A 20,668-nucleotide genomic window follows, 5' to 3' on the forward strand; every position below is an offset into this window, starting at 1 on the left:
GAGAGAAAAGGCAGCGGTGCGAGACACCAAGCAAGAGGAGCTGTGTCTTTGACATGCTGTATGTGATTGTTTCACGAGTCTTTAGGGCGTTTCTGAACATTTTTAATTGTCTATTCAGGATACAGTCAACTCTGTGCAGAATTCCACAAACTCTGCAGCTGAAATGACCCATAAAACCAGACTGTAGCACAGACACCAACCTGTCACAACTAATTACTGCTATGTGGCACATGCATATGCTAACACAAACACGCAGTTGGCAGGTTATTACAGTAGATGAACCCAGTTTAAACTAACACATTCTAATAAAGTTTTTTGTCAGGTGTTGATTCAGCTGTAGTTTGTGCTGCTGTTGAACTGTACTGCTCTATGCAGTGATACGCTTCTGTCATTTACTATAGCCTCATTATACAAATGGACTGAATACAGGATTTATTTCAGAGCTGCAGTTCTTTACTGCATTTTTGCTTTTCTAGTTAGTTGATATCTGTTATCTATAAAACGTTTTGTGTATAACTGTCACCATCATGAACCCTCTGCCCTCCTCTCTCTGTTTCCCTCTCAGGGAAAAGTTCGTCCGAATGCCGACAACGACTGTGTCGAGCACCTCAACAACCAGCTGAGGAGGAACCGGCGTCACCGCCGCATTACCAACTCACAGCAGCTTAATGCCGCACTGACACGTATCCGCCAGCTTCGACAGACAGTAAGATACCTGCCTTGACTGATTCATTGATTTTATTTATGGTTTACAGAAGTTTAAAATTAAGATCTACTGAAGAGGTATACAGCTGATTTTTATTTTTACTAAAGCTTTGGAGGTAAAACAATCCAATATTTCACTCTAGTTCACTCATTTTTGGGATTTTTAGGGTTGTTCATTTAAACTACAAACAGCTACAGGTAGCTGTAGTTTAGGTTAGTTAGGGTTCTGCTCTACACGATGACCATTACAGGTAACAAATGACATTAAACTGTAATAATAGGCTCTGCATGTATGTTGCTGTATGCACCACTTGGCAAATTGAGCATATGTAGTGTAATTAAACACCCTACTGTCAAGTAAAATAAATGCACTATAGCCCTTCGGTAATTTGTCTGTATCCGGCAGCCGGATGTGAGGAACGTTCACAGAGAGCACACCCGCAACCACATGGTCACGTGGACAGGGCCTGGTTTTGCCCGCGTCAAAGACGGTGCCGGCCTGGTGTTCACTATTGAAAACATCCCATACGCCATGGAGTACGACATCATGATCCGCTACGAGCCAGAGGTTTGTGAGTGTGTGAAGCTTGACGACCTATAAGACAGATGTAGAACTCATTATCCTAACCTGTGTGTGTCTTTCTGTGCATGTAGTCTACAGAGGACTGGGAGGCCATAGTTAGCATTACCTCAGTGCACCTGCCCTCCAGTCTACGGTGTGGAAACCTGCTGCCTACTGAACAGCTCTACACAGTGACCCTGCCCCACCACAACAGGTACCAACATTTCTTTGTATGTAAGTGTGTGTGTGTATTCTGTCTTTGTGCAACCAGTTTGCTGAAGTCCAGAAAGGATTTGTTCGCGGTCTCGACCTCTCAGGTTGATGTTGTTTGCAGCTCCGGAAGAATTGCATCAGTACATTGTTGTCCCTTAAACCTGCCCTGGCTTGTGTGGACTGTGTGAATCAGATGTGTATTTGTATTCTTATTCCACTGTTCCCTGTGGTATTTCTAGTATTGATTCAGTGATAGGACAGTAAACATTCCAGAAGGCCTGTGTAAGACTCAGCTGTACTGATACGAATGGAAGGCAGCAGCTCTGTTTACCAACGTTTAGAGTGAGAAAAATCCAAGGAACTGCTGGAGACAGTCAGGGAATGGTACAGTCTGGCAGAGAGATTGTATATCCAACACCATGTACCCGATTAAGGTTCACTGAATTTGTCCTGCCTGTGTACAGAGCAGCTGGCTCTCTTTACAATACACTCATTATTCCTGTGATCAAAAGCCTATTGTCCAAGTTACTCTGCCTTGTTTTGTCTTACATTTACATTTTGCACTTTCACCTAAACTGTCCTACAACTGAGCTACAAAGCAAACAAATAGCAAGAGTAAGTCAGGATTGATCAAAGTTCCTCCATCTCACTGTCGATATCCAAACCACATATTTTACAAAGAAATAACTTATATAGATATATTTAGTGGTGCAGTATGGAAGATTCAGTAGGACCTGTTAGCTGAAATTGAATATTCACCATGTTTCACTTCTCTGGGCTGCTGCTCCGGTAGCTCCACCTTGTGCTGATCCTGACTGCTCCACCACCTCTGTCTGTCATCTCCTCTCTCCATTCTGTAAGGTTAAAACATATTTATTCTATTATTGTTATCCCGCAATTCGACTAAACTTTCGGCCATAAAAAAGCTTTTTCCCCCAGTATTTCGCCATTTGCTTGTATTAGCATGAGGTAAAATTAGAAAGCTGAAACCACAGTTGGCAAAGACACTTATCATAAACTCAATATTGAATGACACTGAAACAAATCATTAAAAGCTTCAATCTGATTTGAAGACAGCATGATCTTTTTTTATGAAAACTTTACAGCACATTAGACAAACTATTGTATCAAATGAGAATAAATGTTAATTTCCCTGTAGAGAATTCAAGGCAGCAGGTAGGAAGTAGGATACAACCCAGGGGAAGCCCAGGACTAAAACTGTTTCAGGGTCTGAATTCATCTGGAACTAAGAAGTGAGGTCCTGCCCGGATCTTGACGTCTCAGTGGACCGCAGCTTGGCTTCCGCTCTCTCCTGTGGTTGGTCCTTCAGCCAAAACCAATTAGCAAAGTGAGACCAAAGCAGGTAGAGAGCGGATCGAGTCACGCTCGATGAACAATGGTTACCTTCGAAATAAACAGCAAGTTGAGCATGAAATTAGGAATTAACCAAGATGCCAAGTATAAATATATATAAATAACCCTCAATAATAATACCACCAGCAATTTTACAGTTTACAGTAAACAGTTATCACATCATCGATGTACTGTACTGTTTTCTTCTTGTTCAGCAAAAATCTAATTAGTCAGACATGTTTTACATTTTTAGCTTTTCTACACATCATTACAAAAAAGGAACAAAGGTGGAGACAGAGGGAAAAAGGAGAAATCCTAACCCTAACTATGACATGTGCAGTAAGAGTAGATACATATACACTTTTCTGCATGTGTTGTGTTTTTCCAGATACGTCCAGATGCCGAGACCGTTCTGTTTCGAGCCCAGTAATCATTACGTGGTTGCAATCAGGTTCCAGCGTCACGGGGTCTCACACCGACATCTCACTGCCTTCATCCTTATCGACTCGGTGAGGCAGTCAGCTCAGCACCTTTACTGTGGTTTGGCTCTGGCTTCATAAGCTCATGTAGAAGCTTTTAATGAAGCACAATACTATAAATAAGTCATAAAAGGAAAATCTGTAAAAACTTTTCCTTTTTACTCCAATAGCTGGTTCTCATCCCCAAATACACCGAGCTTCCTGGTTTCCAAGGTAATGACCCAGGCGCTGAGCACCGCCGGGAGGAGATGATTCGCTACATGTGTCTGGACTCTTTTATGATCACGCCGATGCCCACCCTGGCTGAGATGTGCTCAAAACTCATCTGCAGTATTTCATCCATTATTCATGATGGCGCTCTGTGTAAGTAGAGACAGATTTAGAGGGTGTGGGTTCTAATCCACTGACGGTTTCCAATCCTTAAGTAACAATAACATGCTCGTATTCTTTTCCTGTCTTCTGTCTATTCAGCCTGTCAGTGCGACCCTCAGGGTTCCCTCAGTGGTGAGTGTCATAAGGTTGGAGGTCAGTGTCAATGTAAACCCAACGTGATGGGCCGACGTTGCGACCAGTGTGAACCAGGAACCTACGGCTTTGGAGTGTATGGCTGTACTGGTGAGTTACTGTAGTTCTCTGATCAGTAAAGTCAGGGTATGTGTTGCTCTATTAAGTGCATGTACTGTATGAGCGTTTTTAGAGAAAATTCACAGCTTTACTAATTTTATCATACTTTCAATTTTGTCCTAGGCAGAAAAAAGGATAACAAGCAGTCCAGATATTTCTTTGCAGGGAAATTATAGTCTTCTTCATTTGTATTCATTTTTAAAGTAAATGACACTGACATCGACATTTGGTAAATCTGACGTGGAACACTGAATTAGAAATTCATCTGCATCTTACATTGGCTTAATGAAAAGTCGTTTTGCAGACTGTTTTTTTTTCTGCTGAGTGCTCAGAAACCTTGAATGAACTGTTTCCAAGAAAATAATTTCATACTGTAATTAACTGGTTACATTTTTGTTCTTTTTCTAGTAAGAAGGACAAATCACAATAATCAATTCAATCAGCGAATAAACTTTTTATTTTCTACCTCCTCCCATCCAGCCTGCGACTGCCACCCTGAGGGTTCATTTAGCCACCAGTGTGACTCAGTTACAGGCCAGTGCCATTGCAGGCAGGGAGCCACTGGCCGTCAGTGCTCAGACTGCCAACCAGGCCAATGGGGTTTCCCCAACTGCAGGCCCTGTCAGTGTAACGGCCATACAGAAATATGTGACCCCCACACCGGGGAGTGTAGAGACTGCAGGGACTACACAACAGGACACTCCTGTGAACAGTAAGGATCATTGTCAGCTTTGACTTCACTTTGGACCTGGTTTTCAGATTGATGGTAAATGTCTCGCTTATTTTGCACAGGTGTGTGGATGGGTTCTTTGGAAACCCGGCGCTCGGCTCAGGAGATCACTGTCGGCCCTGCCCCTGTCCTGGTAACCCCGGTTCAGATCATTTCAATGGTCACTCATGCTACGCTGACCACACCTCCGACCAGATCATCTGTAACTGCAGACAAGGCTACACTGGTGAGCTATCACACGACGAGACATACAGTGAGATAGAGTTTTCCTTATGCCACTTTAAAGCTAATTGTGAGTCATATTCTCACTTTTCTCTTTCAGGGCCCCGCTGTGACCTGTGTGCACCTGGTTACTATGGCAACCCGGAACAAGCCGGCGGCCAGTGCCTGCCATGTGAGTGCAACGGCAACATCGACACCGAAGACCCTGAGTCATGTGACCCCAGGACTGGCCAGTGTCTCAAGTGCCTGTACCACACTGATGGCTCATCCTGTGCCGACTGTCAACTCGGTTACTACGGCAATGCTCTGGCTCACGACTGCAGACGTGAGTATTGATGGAGATAAATGTACTTCTAAAAAATGTATCACACTCAAATTTTTTTTCTTTGCATGTATGTCAGTGTTATGGACGCGGGCAGAGAGTAGAAGCTCACTCTCTGCTGTCTGAGCGTTGAATATATCTTTCTGTTCTCAGGTTGTACCTGTGTCACTGCTGGAACCGTACAGTCTTCTTGCAGTGATGGACACTGTTACTGCGACCAGCAGACTGGAGACTGCACTTGCAGGGAGAACGTCATCGGCCATAACTGTGACCAGTGCGCCCCTAACCACTGGAACTTCGGGCAGGACCGAGGCTGTGAGCCCTGTAACTGCGACCCACAACACTCCCAGGCATCTCACTGCAACATGGTGAGGAAACGGCCTCCAAAACTGAAAGTAATGAATGCAAGTGTGAATGCAGCCAAAAAAACTGTATCGTAAAAATATATCCTTATCTGTCGCAGTTCACAGGACAGTGCCACTGTCAGTCAGGCTTTGGAGGTAAACAGTGCACTGAGTGTGAGCAGCTCCACTGGGGAGACCCACGGGTGTATTGCCGAGGTAATTCACTTCATGACAAATACCATACAATAGGTCGACAGGGTATGGGTCTGAGGACAGATAGACAGGAATGAGTATTACTTACACTGTTTCCCTGCTATTACAACATTTGCAAGGTGCCTCTCTCCCCTTTTGGAAGTGAATTTAAGGGGGAACAGAGGTTTTTTTGTTGAATTAACTGGTCTGGTGATTATGCTCTTCTAATCTAAGTTAGACAAGTTCAAAAACATGTTGAATACATCCGTTTGAATGCTGAGAGCAGTCTACCTTTGTAGAATCATAATTACAAAAATTTAAAAAAGCACAGCCTCGCTTTATTATATATTTATAAGAAATTAAATAGTAGTTATGCAGCAAAACTTTGTATGCAATTAATAACAAGGTTACACTTTTCATACGTTTTCGAATGGGTTTCAAGTAAACAACTGTGACCGCTTCATAATCTGTACAATAAGAACTTTCATCATTATCCCAGTTTTCTTTGGGGATTATTAAAGTTCTCTCTTTATTTCTTTTTGTTAAGTATCTAATGAAATTGTTTTGTTTATTGCATAAAATCGTTCACAGTTTTGCACCTGTAGTTTCTAACTGCTGGCTCAAAGTAGCTAGAAACAGTCAAATAAAAGACAAAATCTTGGTTAAACTCAATTCTTTATCACTGAGTATCAAAGTCTTCTAAAGGTACTTTACATTCTCATTGTCTTCCCTGTGGTCTTTTCTTACTCCTCTCCTCCCTCCATGCATTCAGAGTGTAAATGTCACCCACTGGGTTCAGAAACGGCCCAGTGCGACCGAGTAACGGGAGCGTGTGAATGTCGGGAGGGAGCGGCGGGGAAACGCTGTGATGCGTGTGCACGTGGCTTCACCGGCGTCTTCCCCAAGTGTGTCCAGTGCCACCCATGCTTCCAGCTGTGGGATGACGTGGTCTGCCAGATGAAAAGGGACCTGGACCACATCCAGAACGTCTTGCAGAAGATTCTGGACAGCGGGGTCAGTGGAGTCGAGGACGCGCGCATCAAGGAGTTAGAGAAGAAGCTGGAGCAGGTGCGGGATCTGATTAGTACAGAAGACAACGAGAAGATCTACCAGCTGATTGGACAGAGCATGGATGACCTCAGGTGAGGATGCCACATTGCTGTGTTTTCAGGTGTTCGTCCTGTTTGTATTTTTCCACCTGCCACCAACTGCTCTATGTGTTCCAGGGCTGAGATTGCCCTGACCGATGGGCGTCTGATGAGCACTGCCCAGGAGCTAAATAAAACAGCAGAAGAAGAGGAGGCACTGAGACGCACCTTGAATGGCATGGAGAAAGAACTGAGGGACCTTAACTCCACCGTGGCTCAGAAACAACGCCTGCTGGATGATTACCTCACATCAGGATTTGCAGGTAGCAAAGCATTATGAAAATATTCTATTAACAACACAAGATAAGCAAGGAAAAAAGAATAGAATCCTGAACTTAGCTTCAAATTATTAAGTTAGGTTTGACCTTATATGATCATCTCACATCGCACCGCTTTGAGAGCTGTTCTAAATAAAGTGAAGCTTTGTAATACACAACAAGAAACTGTATAGATTCAGATACTCTGTGGATCATGCTGCAGTGATCTGGGGTTGTTCTAGACATAAAGTTCAAAATACAGTTCAAATGACTGAAAAACTGTCAGTAAGCAGTGAAATAAGATGGCATGCTATGATTGTGCCATAGATTTATTAAAATGCTGGATAATAGACATGATGAAGCTGAGAATAAAAAACATTTTGTCTTTTACTGTGTTTTTTAAACCTTTCCAGCAAATGGCAGATGGGAACCACACCATGCTTAATGACAAATGAATGTAGATTATAGCATTTGTTTACATATAAAACATTGGACATAGCTCTGTTTGTGTTTAATAATCAACATCAACATATGAGAACATCTCAAAGTTTCCTTTATAATTTAAATCTGTTATTATGTGTTTGACATGTACACAGTTCCTTGTTTTGGGTTTCTTTTCTTACTCCTTGTCTCTGAAGGTGATTCTATGTCGTTTAAGCCCTTCTGTGCACCTTTAGGTGTATTTACATAAAATAATAAGAATTCACTCATCATTAAAAACAAAAACTGTAACATTTCTGTAAATGCTCAGAACACTGTTCGTCATTTTTCAACATCTGTTCCTGATGTTCACAGATCAATTTGAGAAAGTGAAGAAATACTACCAGGAGTCAGTGGAGGCTGAGAACAAATGCAACGCCTCAGTGTCTGGTCCTCTGAGTCCTGTGGAACAATCCCAAGAAACCCGCAGTCTCACTGAAAACCTGCTGAATGCCAGAAAAGATAATTTCACTCGTGCTCTGGCTGCTCAGAACAAATCATTGGGAGAGCTGCAGCAGAAGGCCCATGACCTGGATAAAAAGGTCCATCACCTCAGTCACAAGGTAGACAGAGTTGGACGTTTCATTACTTTATTCATGCGATTGTCCTAATTGTGTGCAGTATTAATCTTATGTAGAAAAAAATACTTTGTTTTGGGAAAGAATATCTACTGTAAATGATTATTAGACCCTGTACTGGTAATAACCTACACTGTCTTGTTCATTAATGCTCATTTTACAAAAAGAAAGAATGACCAAAAAATCCATCCAGCTTTATGCCGTGACAGAACTCGTTTCTTCCTGTCAATTAATTGGACATGATTAAGTCCAACACTGACATCTAGTGGTCACAAGTTGTAAAAGCAGCACATTTGTAATTAGAGTTGCACAACTTAAGATAAAAAGACTATTCAGCAATATTAAACATCCGTAACAAAACACATTTTATTAACGTTGGTGACTTTTTATTGATTTATGATCTTTCTTTCTTTCTTTCTCCGTGTGAATGAATTGTTGTTATCAGGTATGTGGTGGTCATAGCAATGCCACTGCTCACGGCAGCTGCCCAGACAGCCAGTGTGGTGGCGCAGGTTGCCGTGACAATCATGGTAATCGGGTGTGTGGAGGAGAAGGATGCAACGGGACTCTGAGCACTTCTGCAGCAGCACTGAATCATGCCAAAGATGTCAATGACAGTCTGAATGCCGCCAATGAGGAGCTGCAGGGTGTGGCAAGAAAGGTGCAGAAAGTGTTCACACACTGGTATTTACACTGAATATAAAGGAGGACTGTGGTGTGTCCTCCTGTCTGCCATGAGAGGAGACTATAGTAGAACATATCTATCAGGTTTCTCTGTTGACTTGGCTTTTTTGGTTTTTCTAAATCAGCTCATGGATATAGCCTCCCTGACAAATGATGTGAAGAATCAGGCAATGACCACACTGAAGAAAGCCCAGAAGAAGAAGGACGACTTTGAACAAAACAACAAGGAGCTCAAAGATTTCATTAAGAAGATCAGAGACTTTCTCACTGGTATACTGATGTTTTAACTTATAATCTTTGCCCTGAATGACGTGAATTCTTGAATCATAATAGTTAATAAAGAGAGTTCTGTTCTGTTGTTTAACCGTTTTGAATTTTACATGTTTTCCTTCCTTTCTCCTTGTTTTCCAGAGGAGGGAGGAGATCCAGAGAGCATAGAGAAGGTGGCTCAACAGGTCTTGTCGATCACGCTGCCAGTGAACAGAACCACAGTGGAAAAAATCATCATGCAGATTAAGGACAGTCTTACCAACCTCACCAACGTAGAGGGAATCATCAACCAAACCTCGCAGTACATAAACAAAGCCAAGGAGCTTCTGGACAGTGCTAAAGATGCCAAGTAAGTATTGTTAAAGTGTAAAATCAATATTTCCTCTCCTTAGGCGTCGCCACTGCAGATCATCCTTCTTCATTTCAAACTGTTCACTGCGTCGTCCTTTGTCGCACCAACCTCTCAAATGACCATTAACTTCCTTGTTCGCCTTCTTTTTCTCCAACTAGCTGAATCCTCAGCATCCTTCTCCCGATATACTTCACATCTCTCCTCCTCACGTGCCCAAACCATCTAATACACTATTTCACCTCTTTCACTTTATACCCTGACTGTCTTGTGCTGTTCCTCTAATGAACTCATTCCTAATCCTGTTTATTCTGGTCACACTCAATGACAATCCTGTTTATTCTGGTCACACATCTTTAACGCCACCTCCAGCTCCGCCTCCTCTCTTTTTATCAATCCCACTCTCTCTACCCTTCTGTCACAGATCACTCCAGACACTCTTCTCTGGAATCAATTATGTAATGCAGAACATGTCAGGTGTGTCTCTCCTGCAGTATTAAACTCACCAGAGATAAGACTCACCAGACTTTGTAGTTTCTCTCTGCCAAAAATATATTTACAAATGATTAATAATCAGTCAGCTGGATGTGTAAATAGGCAGCAAAACACTAGCGCCTGTAAAGATGTTGCATCCTATTTATTTGATTTGTACAAAGGCAAAAGGTTTAAGCTTTTACAGGCACTTCAGTGCATTTCTAGAGCCTCTTCTCTTCTAACTATTCACCAAAGAGCAAATAAATGTATAACTATGTCTAACTCTATTTAGTGCTAGTGTTACCAGTGTCCCCATGTGGCCAAAGTCAGTTAATGCATGTCTACATTAGCGCAAGAGATAGTGATGCATGTGTCAGAACTGAGCACTGTAACCAGAATACCCATATCACACAAGACCTTTTAGTTTTTATTAATAATAATATTTTATTGGTACCACTTCTGTTGGTACTAACTGTGCATATGTGCAGGAGCCGAGCAGAGGAAGTGAAGAATACAGCCAATGATACTAAGCAGGCATTGGACTTGTCGGAGGAGGCCATAGAGAAAGCAAGAGCAGCGCTTAAGGAGGCTCACAACAACCTGAACGACACAAGAAACTCTACGACTGAGGTACAGCCAGCGTGGAGTGTGTCTGTGGATACTGACTTGTTGATGTGTCTGATTGCAGGTTTCTTAAAATACTTCTTATTTCTTACTTCTAGGTGGATAAGAGGCTGACGCAGCTGGAGGATGATCAGATGGATGTAATGATGCGTTTACAGAACCTCCTCAGGGAGGTGGAGGCTCTGAGGAACAAGACAGAGCAGAACAGGCAGATGGCAGAAGATGCTAAAGCACAGGCAGACAACGCGACTCAGCTTGCATCCTCACTGGAACAAGTGAGTATCTGGGCAGAAACTTGTGTTTGAATGATTTTGTACCATATTGTAAATGAATGGAAGCAAATATTTTAGACTGCAACAGAAGTGAAATCTAATCTTACAATGTTGTTTCTCAGAGCTTCAATGACACAGAGAATCGCTACCAGGAGCTGAAGATGAAGGTGGACTCTCTTGGCGGGGACTCTGGAGGTCTGAACGGCATCAATCAGAAAGCCAAGGATATCCAGAAGGAGGCAGAATACCTCCTTGAGAAAGTCAGGAATGGGACACAACAACTTGAGAGTGAGTACATTACATTATGGTTTCCTTTTCAAATTTGAAATGCAAATTTGCCTTAAATTGCAAATTGCCTTGCAGACAGCTACAGTGTTGTGAGCGTCAGTCAGTTTCATTTAATGTACTGTAGCACAGTGAGATGTGAACAATGCAAGCAGAGTCGTTAGTCTGTGTCTAGATCAGTTGTATTTTCCAGGTAAATCACACATATAAAGTGCTATTTCAGTGTTATGTTCATGACACAAGAGTCTGTCTGAAACCTGTCTAGACCATCCAGACTGAGTACAGTAGATATTGCATAGATTTTACAGAAAACACTGCAGGACAATAACAAAACTCTATAAAACACATGAAATGTTTCAGTACATCAGGAAATTATATCAATATCCTTTTAACGCTGTTGTCAAATCATGCAAACATCCATAAGGATGTCTTGGTACCTTAATTAACCTTACTGCTACTCCATTTTGAGCTCTGTGTGACTCTGCGGTTTCAGGGCTGGAGGAACAGTTCAAGCTTAATGAGCAGCGGCTGCAGGAGCAGCGCTTGGAGCTGGACGAGCTGAAGGAAAACGCTACTGTGGTACAGAAAGAGATCAGGGAACAAGTGCAGAAGTACAGTAACTGTCTCTGAGGAAGTTACCTGTTTACTATTTGCTGCTGTAGTAACGAGTTGACTGATGTTGTGATTGGAACAGAAAACCACACCCACGGAAATAAAAGGTACCTCCATTATTTCACTGGTATTTCAGATTTTACAGATTGTCTGTCAAGTGCTTTGTCCATGGACTGTACTTTTTATGGTATCAGCACTATCCTGTGTGGTGCTTTTAAGCTATTGCAACAAGCGGATGACTTGTTGATTGTACTTGTTTCACTGTATAGGCCACAAGAATTTGACTTCAATAATAAAAATAAGAAATATATGAGAGTATGTTATCAGACATTTGTTACTATGACCAAAAGTGTTTTAGGGATTTTTTGCTTTTGCTGTAATTTGACTACATTAGTATGGTATTTACATTCCTATTAAGAAATAGGTGGAAATGTTTGATTTGTCAAAGTAAACTCTGTGTTTATTGTTTATTACAAAAGAATATCTTCATTAATTATGTAAATGCATATGCCCATATTCTTATAAACAAAATGAATTCATGAGGTGTAATTAAGAAGAATAAAGAATAAACTTGTTATAGTTTATGTAAATTCCCTGCCTTATTTGCTTTTTTTGTGTCACAATCTGTGTGCAACATTTACTATATGAGGTTTAGATTAGACATGTTACACATTTAGCATTTTTTACAGCTTGTTTTCAGTTTGTCGGCGCGATCTGTCTTTTTTTTTTTTAGCCTCAGACTTCTTCCTTCAAATTATCTCTGCAAGAATTTTAGGTGATTAGAGTTTTCCTGGTCCCATTATTAGTCGTGAGTAAAGACTGTGCTTTGTCCTGAGCCTGTTCAGTTAAAGGAAATTAACATTTTCTGTTAACGGAGTAAACGCCTACGTTTAAAGTTCCTAGTGATGGAGCTGCAAATTATTTTGATTATATTAACTACTTTACTTTACTAAGAGTCATCCGAGGGATCATGAATAAATGATGTGCTGGGATTCGGATGCACAGATTCCTATTTATATTATGTGACTTTCTTTTAACATTTGTTGCTGTGAAATATTGTACTTTTAAAACTCTTAGTCTCAGACAGTTAAATAAAAGGCTATAAGTCTAGTCTAGAGGCTCACTACATCTTTGGAGTGATGTGATGAGGGATCCGTGTCATCCTATAAACCAAAGAAGTTGGGAACCACATTTTATTTATTTAAATAGTCTTTAGTTCTATGTGTTTATACTTCTTACAGGTATGTAGGTTGGGTATTTCACATGATTCCCATCATTTCCATCCCACTCTCAAACCAGAATGAACTCTAATCATCCAAACATCAGAACACCTGTGTGGATGAGAGATAGAAAATCATGGTAAACCTGTTGACCATGACCATGTGCACTCACAGGTACCTATCCATTAACTGTACCTCTGTTTCCCTCTGCATGAGTTACTGTCCTACAGCTGCTGGATGAAGCTGATGGTTTGACTGTGAGCAGTCATCCGGCTCTCTGATCTGTGCGCGCCCACGGGATGCGCTGGGTAGCCCGCAATCAAAGGTAATCTAATCCATTCAACAGGGAGCGCGCATTCCTGCTCCATTTCAGACCTGCACGGTGCTCAGACAGGGGCTGGTCGGAAAACGTGCGGTGGGCTTGTGGAGGAAAAGTCAGGAAAGAAGCTTTTCTAGTATAAAATGTGGTTTCACTAAGACCTTTAAAAATAAAATCTGATTATACTGGATACACAACAAAGTTTTCCTATTATATGATTCAGCCAATAATAAACCACAAGTCCTGAACTGGTCATTTTGCGCCAAATGGCGAAAAGCGTATTAGTTTGCGGACATTATATTAGGCTACTGTTTAATAGATGTTTATTAGTTTTTTTTATTATAGCCTATTTATAGTATTCATGTTAACGATGTATGTAGTTTTATGTGTTTTTAAAAGAAAACAAATCAAATTGAAGAGCTCACTCAAACGTTTGCAGATGGTTAAGACATTAATGTGATAAATGTTAACACGTTGCCAGTAATTAAAGAAGCAGCTTTGTGGCTACTTCTTCTTCCGGATTCGAACCGGTGACCATGTGTCTCCTCCGCAGATGGCGCCCTGCCCCCGGCTCTACTGCGCTGCTCCGCTCCGGAAGTCCAGCTCGGGGTTTCCAGGAGAAAGGCGCAGGAGTTGAGGACCCCCGGTCTCAGTGCGCTGCTCAGCTCCGCTTCTGTCCGGCAACTGCGCAGCAAGTGGACCCGGAGGGAGAGTGTGTGAACCACGGAGCGACACGGTGAGTGCATTTAGAAAGAAACCAGAACAAGGTCCAGGAACAGACTGAGGTTTTAAATGAACCGGATCAAACAGAACAGACAGAGAATAAATGGACACAAACACATGGAAGAAAACATTGAAGAACAAGTTCACCCAGTGTTTTCAGTCCTCTAACCTCCAACCTGTCTTCTCTTCTCATCAGCACTTCACTTTGCTTCATGCTCTGTGTGCTCTGCAGGTGAATAACCCGCTGCTCAGCTCATCACAGACTGGTGCACGCCACAGGTCGTCTGCAGCCCCGCGGGTTGATGTGCGCTCCGAGATGCAAGCGTCACTGGTAATGCTCGTCTGCGGTGAGTAGACTGTGCACCCGGAGCTTTGAAGTCGAGCCGTGTTTTCTGCTCCGTAACAAATCCTCAGAAGTCAGTCAGTGAACGAGTATGAAGACTAACAAGTGTCTCTTGGTTTTCTTTGACTGTTCTCTGGAAAACATGCAGTTAAGTTGAGCAATGGTATCTATTAAGATGAATATGTCTGAGTGCTGGGACAAAGAGACACATAAACACTTCTATTAACTAGGAGAATTGTTTATTCATTTCCTGTTTCACAGTTAAGAAATGGGCACTTGAACCAGAAGAATATTAATAAAAGCTGTTTGCTTTTCAAAGTGCACTCAGCTGCTCTTTCTCAGCAGTTTCCTGTGAACTCTTTCATTCACCTGCAGTTTAACACAGCACAGAAATAAGCTTTAGTAGAATCAGTAGCCTGGACGTGCTGGACGTGAGGCTGCATTGCTCTGCACGGAGATAAGATACTGCAGCTGAAGTTTCTTTTTTAGGGCCCCTTGGTGCCTTGTGCATCTCCGGGGGTCATCCCTGTCTGTCTCTCTCTTTGGGTGGCGTCGCTCTGTTTATGGCCGTCCTAAAACAGCCCAGCTGAATCCACAAATAGAGACATCGTCTCAGCGCCTACCTGCATCACTGCTAAATCACTGTATGAGTGTCCAGTGCTGTGTGTGTACACATAAAGGCTTTGAAATAAACACATTTAAACTAAATTACACGCGCTGGCCAGTATTTGATGAATCACTAGTTCTTGTGTTTTAGGATCACATTTAAAGCCTTGTTAGCTCTGAAAGTCATCAGTATTGGTGTCTGGCACCTGCTCCGCCCCAGTCAAAGTGGAGGTGTGCTCAGTGCTTTAACAGAGTAATGATCCTCAATAAAATGCACCCTAATGCGGTTGTTCCCTGGAGTTAGGAGACAATAGGCTCATGGCTTCAGTTAAATTGCCTGCTGTTAGCACCCGGGGTGTTTTCTCCAACGTTATCACTGATCACAAACTGCAGCTGTTTAAGATGCGTGATAAAGCTTGGTGTTAGCTTTGAGGACACACAGCGCTTTGCTCTTGGTGTGTCAGAGGGAATGTATAGAAGCAGCGAGGAGATATATGGTGAGAGGTTTATTTCTCGTTTGTACCGTGAGAAGTGGGATCCGACGTGAAATAACAGGCCTGTTCAGCCTGTATTGTCTTCACGCTGGAGCTAAGTTTATTCAGAGTCAATGAATTAAATCTGATGAAAACACACACTCGCACTTGTGGTGAATCACATTAGCTGCTGTTTTGAAACTGTGACTGTAGCTGGTTTGGTCCGTTTGGACTAAAAGTGTCATCGTAAAGGTTCATGCTTTAGAGGAGAAGTGTGTTTGATGTGCATCTACAAAATCCAATGCTGCATCATTATGGAGACAGGGAGCTGTCCATTCAGACTCCCTACACCTCTGAGGATGAGCTGCAAGGTCAAGGGTCAGGCCTAAATCCATGCACTAGAGACGGGGGTTAATTGGTGTGTGTGTGTGTGTGTGTTTGACATAGAGGGAAAGAAGCAGGGACAGAGTGAAAGGACTCAAGCTGGTCACAGGGACAAAGGAACCAGCAGTGCCTCCACTCCACGCTTTTTCTTTTTACTTACCGTTCCTTTTCTTCTTCTCGGGGGGTGGAGGCTGAAGAAGCACTTATAGAAAGCTTGTTGTGTGTGTGAGCGAAGGCGCATGTGCAGAAATAAATACCTATGAACATGTAATGGTTTAGCATTCTAACATATGCATCATGTGAATCGTGACTTTGTGTCATTAAGGTCAACTGAGGGAGCGAGAAATTCGTTATTCCTGTAGAGGAGGTAAGAAAGGACCTGGACAGGAAAATAGGAAGGAAAACTCTACATAAAAGGGTGAAGTTTGCCTCGTGGTGCAGAGTAAAGCCACTGTAATTCTCCCTACCTGCAGGCTTGTGTTTGTGTAGGAATGGAGTTTATCTTAACCACCGACGTCCTCCTCAGATGTGTGTGTGGACAGGTGAGAGCCAGCATTAGGCAGAGGGAGTGAGACAGTGTGTTCCCGAAGTCTTTGTAAGCATCAGTCTCCGGAAATGTACGGATACTAGAACAATGGTGCAGTAAAGCCTACTAACCAGCAGCGCTACAGACAGATAAGGGGGGGTGGCTGAAAAATTAGAGTGGTGAGAAATGGTGGGATAGAATAAGGACAAAGAGAAAACAGGAGAGAAAGACTTTGAGCTCAGAGGGAAGAGGACGGTAGAGAGAGGGAACAGGTTTGTTTATATGAAAGGACGGTGAGTTAGGTTTCCCTGTCCTGTTGGCAGGGGTTTTTCTGAATGAAATCGGGGGGTGGAGATAAAGGAGGAGGAGGAGGTAGGATGAAGGGCAGGGAGGATGAATAGGAAATGGTGCTGGTTTCATTAAAAACAATAGGGTAGCTGGTACAGTGGTGAACCTGAGTGGAGCTGCCATGAATTTACAGGGCGGAGGTGGAACAGATACAGTAACAGTGCAGTCCACACCCAGCTGTCGTTTGCTGACACTACGAATACAATACACCCTGAACTGGTTAAAATTTGTGCTATGATTAGATGGAAGTACTTGTGCTTTTGCTATCATGACAGATAAAAATGAAATCAGCATATCTGTCTCAGGTCTTAAACTATAGAAATGAACAAATTACAATAAAAACTCAAGCAGAACATAGAGAAATGGCCTCGCTCCCTCCCGCCATGTGCCATGTCGTGTTTTTTGATTCTTTTATTGCTGTAGTCTACCAGCTATGTCTAATAACAGACTAATAACAGGTTGTGTTGTACAGCTTGTTAAAGAACACTCTCAGACACCAGCGCACCTCTAATTATCTAATAGCAGACAAGCAGCAATTACGGGGTGATACCGCGACATGTCAGGGTGGAAGGAGGGATAAGGAAGGAAGGAAAAGAGGATAAAGTCAGAGACGAAGCCAGAAAGCACACATACAATTAATGTGATCATTATTTTCTTTACATATTTCAGTTTCAGATTTTGTTGTCATGGACGGCTGACCTCTAGTCACAGTGTGGAGGGTTTTCATCTTTCAGCCCTTTAATTACACACAGACACACACGTACACACGGAGGTCTAATAAAACCTCTTGGCTTATAAACATAGGCCAGTCATCCCATACTTATGTCCCAGGTCACTGTGTTTGACAAGATAAGAACACTTGTTTTATAATCTAACTTGCCTATGTGACCTATGTGTGCTTGTATATTGTCAGTTTTAGGGTGCTATACTATACTTCGACCAGCCACACCATTAAATTCACCCGGTGGTTTAAATGCATGTGTTCAGTGTGTTCTAATACCTGTTGATCATGACAAATTAAAGCTAAGCTAAGGTCTATATCTATAACCAAACAGGAATAGGAGACATTTTAAGCATCAGTTCATACCTAGGGTTAGAAATGTCTTCACACACACATAAACACACGTTCAGTAGTCTCCTGTGTATTCTAAATCATACTCAGGGCTGCTGAGCTTTGCCTGTGGCCACACTGAGGTCACCCCTTTTCTTCCTAACACAGGAAACAATTTCAACAGTCAGTCAATATAATTATGTTATTACACCCCAGATATCGTGTGAGAATAGAAACGCAAACTGACACCGGTGCAAATAGCACACGTACACGTATATGTTCTTTTGCACACATCTAGAGAATAATTAGCCAGATTAACTTAAGGTGCAAAAAAGGTGACAGGTGAGCAGAACACACGCACACACATACAAAAACACTAAATGCATGCATCAGATAATGACAAGTCCCTCGTGTGCTGTAGTTTTCTCTGAGCTTTCCCTAAGTGGAGCCAGATTTTCTTCATCAGAGGCTCTGAATACACACACACAGTCTACACTCTGCTTAGTTCTCCATGTCTCCTTGAGCAGCTGCTGAGCACCAGGATAAACACAAAACACTGTAATCACTAACCAAATCCAGACCAACTCACTCTCTATGGCAGAGTCACGGGTTGACCGACAGGCTGCACCCAACATCTGCTCACTATATGTTATTTCAGTATCAGATTTATTGGCCAAGTATGCTTGTACATACAAGGAATATGTTTCTAGTGGCTCTCATCATACTTACATAGAAAGAGCCACTAGAAACTGAAGGATTTGATGGATTTGTTGAGCTTCATGCAGCACGACAGGCAGCTAGCCGGCTTTAGAGGATCCCACTATCAGCAGCACTTAAAGGTAGATCTCACACTGAAGCGGACCTGAGGATTTCATTTTCAGCATTTAAGGAACTTTGAGGATTAAAGTTTAGATTTTGCCTTTTTTATAGAAGCTTTTCAAAGGTCATCTGAGGATACAGACTCAATACTGTCTGATCATAAGACTGAGTTTTCCCATGGTCAACCCAGTGTTCAGACAGACTATTAAAAAAGCTCATTGACATTTATCTCTATAAGAATGTTAATAAATTGTCAGTAATAGGAATTATAGATGGGCAGTGAACATGCTTCATGTGTCTGCTGTACCACTACGATAAGAACGAGCATTGTTCTGTGCAAGCCTCCATCCATCTCCACCCTCCACTGTCCACCTGTTGATGACGGTGCCCTGTTTCATATTTCCTCTCCAACACGGGGTGATTCAGATATTTCTTTATACGGGACAGGAATGTGAAAGTCTCTTCCAGCAGAACCAGCTGCCTCACAGTGCCATGCCTTGTTAATATAACAGCCTGTGTAATGGTCGGTGTCTGGTCCTGCTCACTGAAATGTTCTGTCTGTTATAAGTCAAACAGGCGGTCAGTGACAATCTTAGGAACAGCTGAGGGTGAGTCAAGGGCCATGTCACACAAGACAAAATATATTACAAATGTAGCCCTATTATTAAAAGTATTTTTATATATATATCAAACACAAAGTTCATCAGGTCTGTGCGGTAGTGTTGATCTGAATTTAATATTTAATGCAAATCCTCTGATGAGAGGTTATATTTACATAATAAATTGTCATTTGTATTGAAAATATTAGTCAAAAACACTTTGCATTTACATTTAATCATTTGGGAGAAGCTTTTATCCAAAGTGAGGTCCAAGGTACAAGCGCAGGATGAGCGTTAGGAGGTCTTACCTCGGCATAAATGGCGAGGCAGGAAGGAAACAGGTGAGAGAAGAGAACTACTTACTACTAATTACTAAAATCTTGTGGTACAAGACTTAGGCAATAACTACAGTGTGAGATATATCACATGCTAAAATTGCTTTTGTTATTTCACACAGTGGCCTGGGCACATTCTCTTATGACAGCTTTTTTAATGATAAAAATAATCCCACTGGAATTTGGTGAACCCCATGTCGCTGAGGGCCTGTAGCCTTGTCACCACCTTTTCACTGCATTGCTTTGAACATCATCTTCTCATTGTCTGAAATGATACATGACCTTAAGGTCAGCGATCATTTTGTAACCAGGGCTCTGAGCTCTGATTAGAGATCGGAGGATGAGAGAAGCGAAGAAAGTAGTGAGCAGCAGGGCAGACGGGGGAGGACAAGCTGGACTTTAGAAGAGAAGAGAAATGGGAGGTGAGAGCTGAGAGTAATAAAGAGGTGAAGAGGGAGGAGAACAGCTGGATGTTTGGCCGTGGGAGTTGACCATCCATCAACTAAGTGCAAAGCAAAGAGAGGACGGAGACACAGAGAAGGGAGAATGTAAACTAATTAGCTAGGAGGAGTTAAAAATAAAAGGCTGTTGACTTTTCTCTGTCAGGGTTTTAAAGTAGCTGTCTGATGGTGAGGGCTAAACATATCTGTGCCGCCCTGTGGTCCCACCCTCTCTCAGATCTGCAGTGCAGTTTAAAATGTCTTTTCTTAAAATGATGCTATTCTTGTCTGTTCACTGCTGTGGTTTAGCTGATACTGGATCTGACCTTGGTGCCATTTAATCTTCTTGGTAATGTGGTGTGTTCACGTCCTCCCATCAGCGCCACCTGCTCAAATGTGTGCTGCCTTGTTATTGTTGTTCCTGCGTTGTTTACACTGGTAGATGTGACAGCAAACTGTGTCTTGTTGACTGGTCCCAGTAGAATGTGTCATGTCTGTGTCACATCCTCTTCCACAGCCCAACACAAGCTGTAAGTTACTCGTGGTATTAGATGCATACTGGAGTTAATGGAGATATGAGGACAGTATGAAAGGAGGAAGCGTACATGTATGACTTAAAGCAGCATTTACACTATGTGTCTTGTGACTATGTCAATAAACACATTGACAAACTCCTTCAGTGCAGGATACGTATGAATATACA

At 42.3% G+C, this 20,668-nt stretch overlaps 2 protein-coding genes across 4 annotated transcripts in view; both read left to right on the plus strand.

The window, feature by feature from the left end:
* The window catches only part of lamb2l (laminin, beta 2-like), a 34,312-nt gene extending 21,943 nt beyond the window's left edge, over positions 1 to 12,369 (plus strand). For both annotated transcript variants that reach the window (XM_026368110.1, XM_026368111.1), the window contains exons 15-35: positions 566 to 706; positions 1,112 to 1,273; positions 1,360 to 1,481; positions 3,222 to 3,342; positions 3,483 to 3,675; positions 3,784 to 3,927; positions 4,417 to 4,648; positions 4,729 to 4,892; positions 4,989 to 5,213; positions 5,364 to 5,578; positions 5,674 to 5,770; positions 6,519 to 6,888; positions 6,973 to 7,157; positions 7,947 to 8,194; positions 8,655 to 8,870; positions 9,019 to 9,163; positions 9,305 to 9,512; positions 10,475 to 10,616; positions 10,709 to 10,885; positions 11,005 to 11,170; positions 11,661 to 12,369. In XM_026368110.1, the coding sequence (XP_026223895.1) occupies positions 566 to 706; positions 1,112 to 1,273; positions 1,360 to 1,481; positions 3,222 to 3,342; positions 3,483 to 3,675; positions 3,784 to 3,927; positions 4,417 to 4,648; positions 4,729 to 4,892; positions 4,989 to 5,213; positions 5,364 to 5,578; positions 5,674 to 5,770; positions 6,519 to 6,888; positions 6,973 to 7,157; positions 7,947 to 8,194; positions 8,655 to 8,870; positions 9,019 to 9,163; positions 9,305 to 9,512; positions 10,475 to 10,616; positions 10,709 to 10,885; positions 11,005 to 11,170; positions 11,661 to 11,797 (3,810 nt within the window). In that variant the 3' untranslated portion in view covers positions 11,798 to 12,369. The remainder of the gene's footprint in view (positions 1 to 565; positions 707 to 1,111; positions 1,274 to 1,359; positions 1,482 to 3,221; positions 3,343 to 3,482; positions 3,676 to 3,783; positions 3,928 to 4,416; positions 4,649 to 4,728; positions 4,893 to 4,988; positions 5,214 to 5,363; positions 5,579 to 5,673; positions 5,771 to 6,518; positions 6,889 to 6,972; positions 7,158 to 7,946; positions 8,195 to 8,654; positions 8,871 to 9,018; positions 9,164 to 9,304; positions 9,513 to 10,474; positions 10,617 to 10,708; positions 10,886 to 11,004; positions 11,171 to 11,660) is intronic.
* A 1,552-nt stretch (positions 12,370 to 13,921) lies between these two features.
* Positions 13,922 to 20,668, plus strand: part of lamb2 (laminin, beta 2 (laminin S)) — a 29,013-nt gene continuing 22,266 nt past the window's right edge. The window contains exons 1-2 of one of the 2 annotated variants that reach the window (XM_026367981.1): positions 13,922 to 14,054; positions 14,274 to 14,388. In XM_026367981.1, the coding sequence (XP_026223766.1) occupies positions 14,358 to 14,388 (31 nt within the window). In that variant the 5' untranslated portion in view covers positions 13,922 to 14,054; positions 14,274 to 14,357. Of the gene's footprint in view, positions 14,055 to 14,237; positions 14,389 to 20,668 lie in introns of both variants that reach the window. The other variant, XM_026367982.1, reaches the window with a different exon arrangement.

Source organism: Anabas testudineus, chromosome 7, assembly GCF_900324465.2.
Source record: "Anabas testudineus chromosome 7, fAnaTes1.2, whole genome shotgun sequence".
Classification (NCBI taxonomy): domain Eukaryota; kingdom Metazoa; phylum Chordata; class Actinopteri; order Anabantiformes; family Anabantidae; genus Anabas; species Anabas testudineus.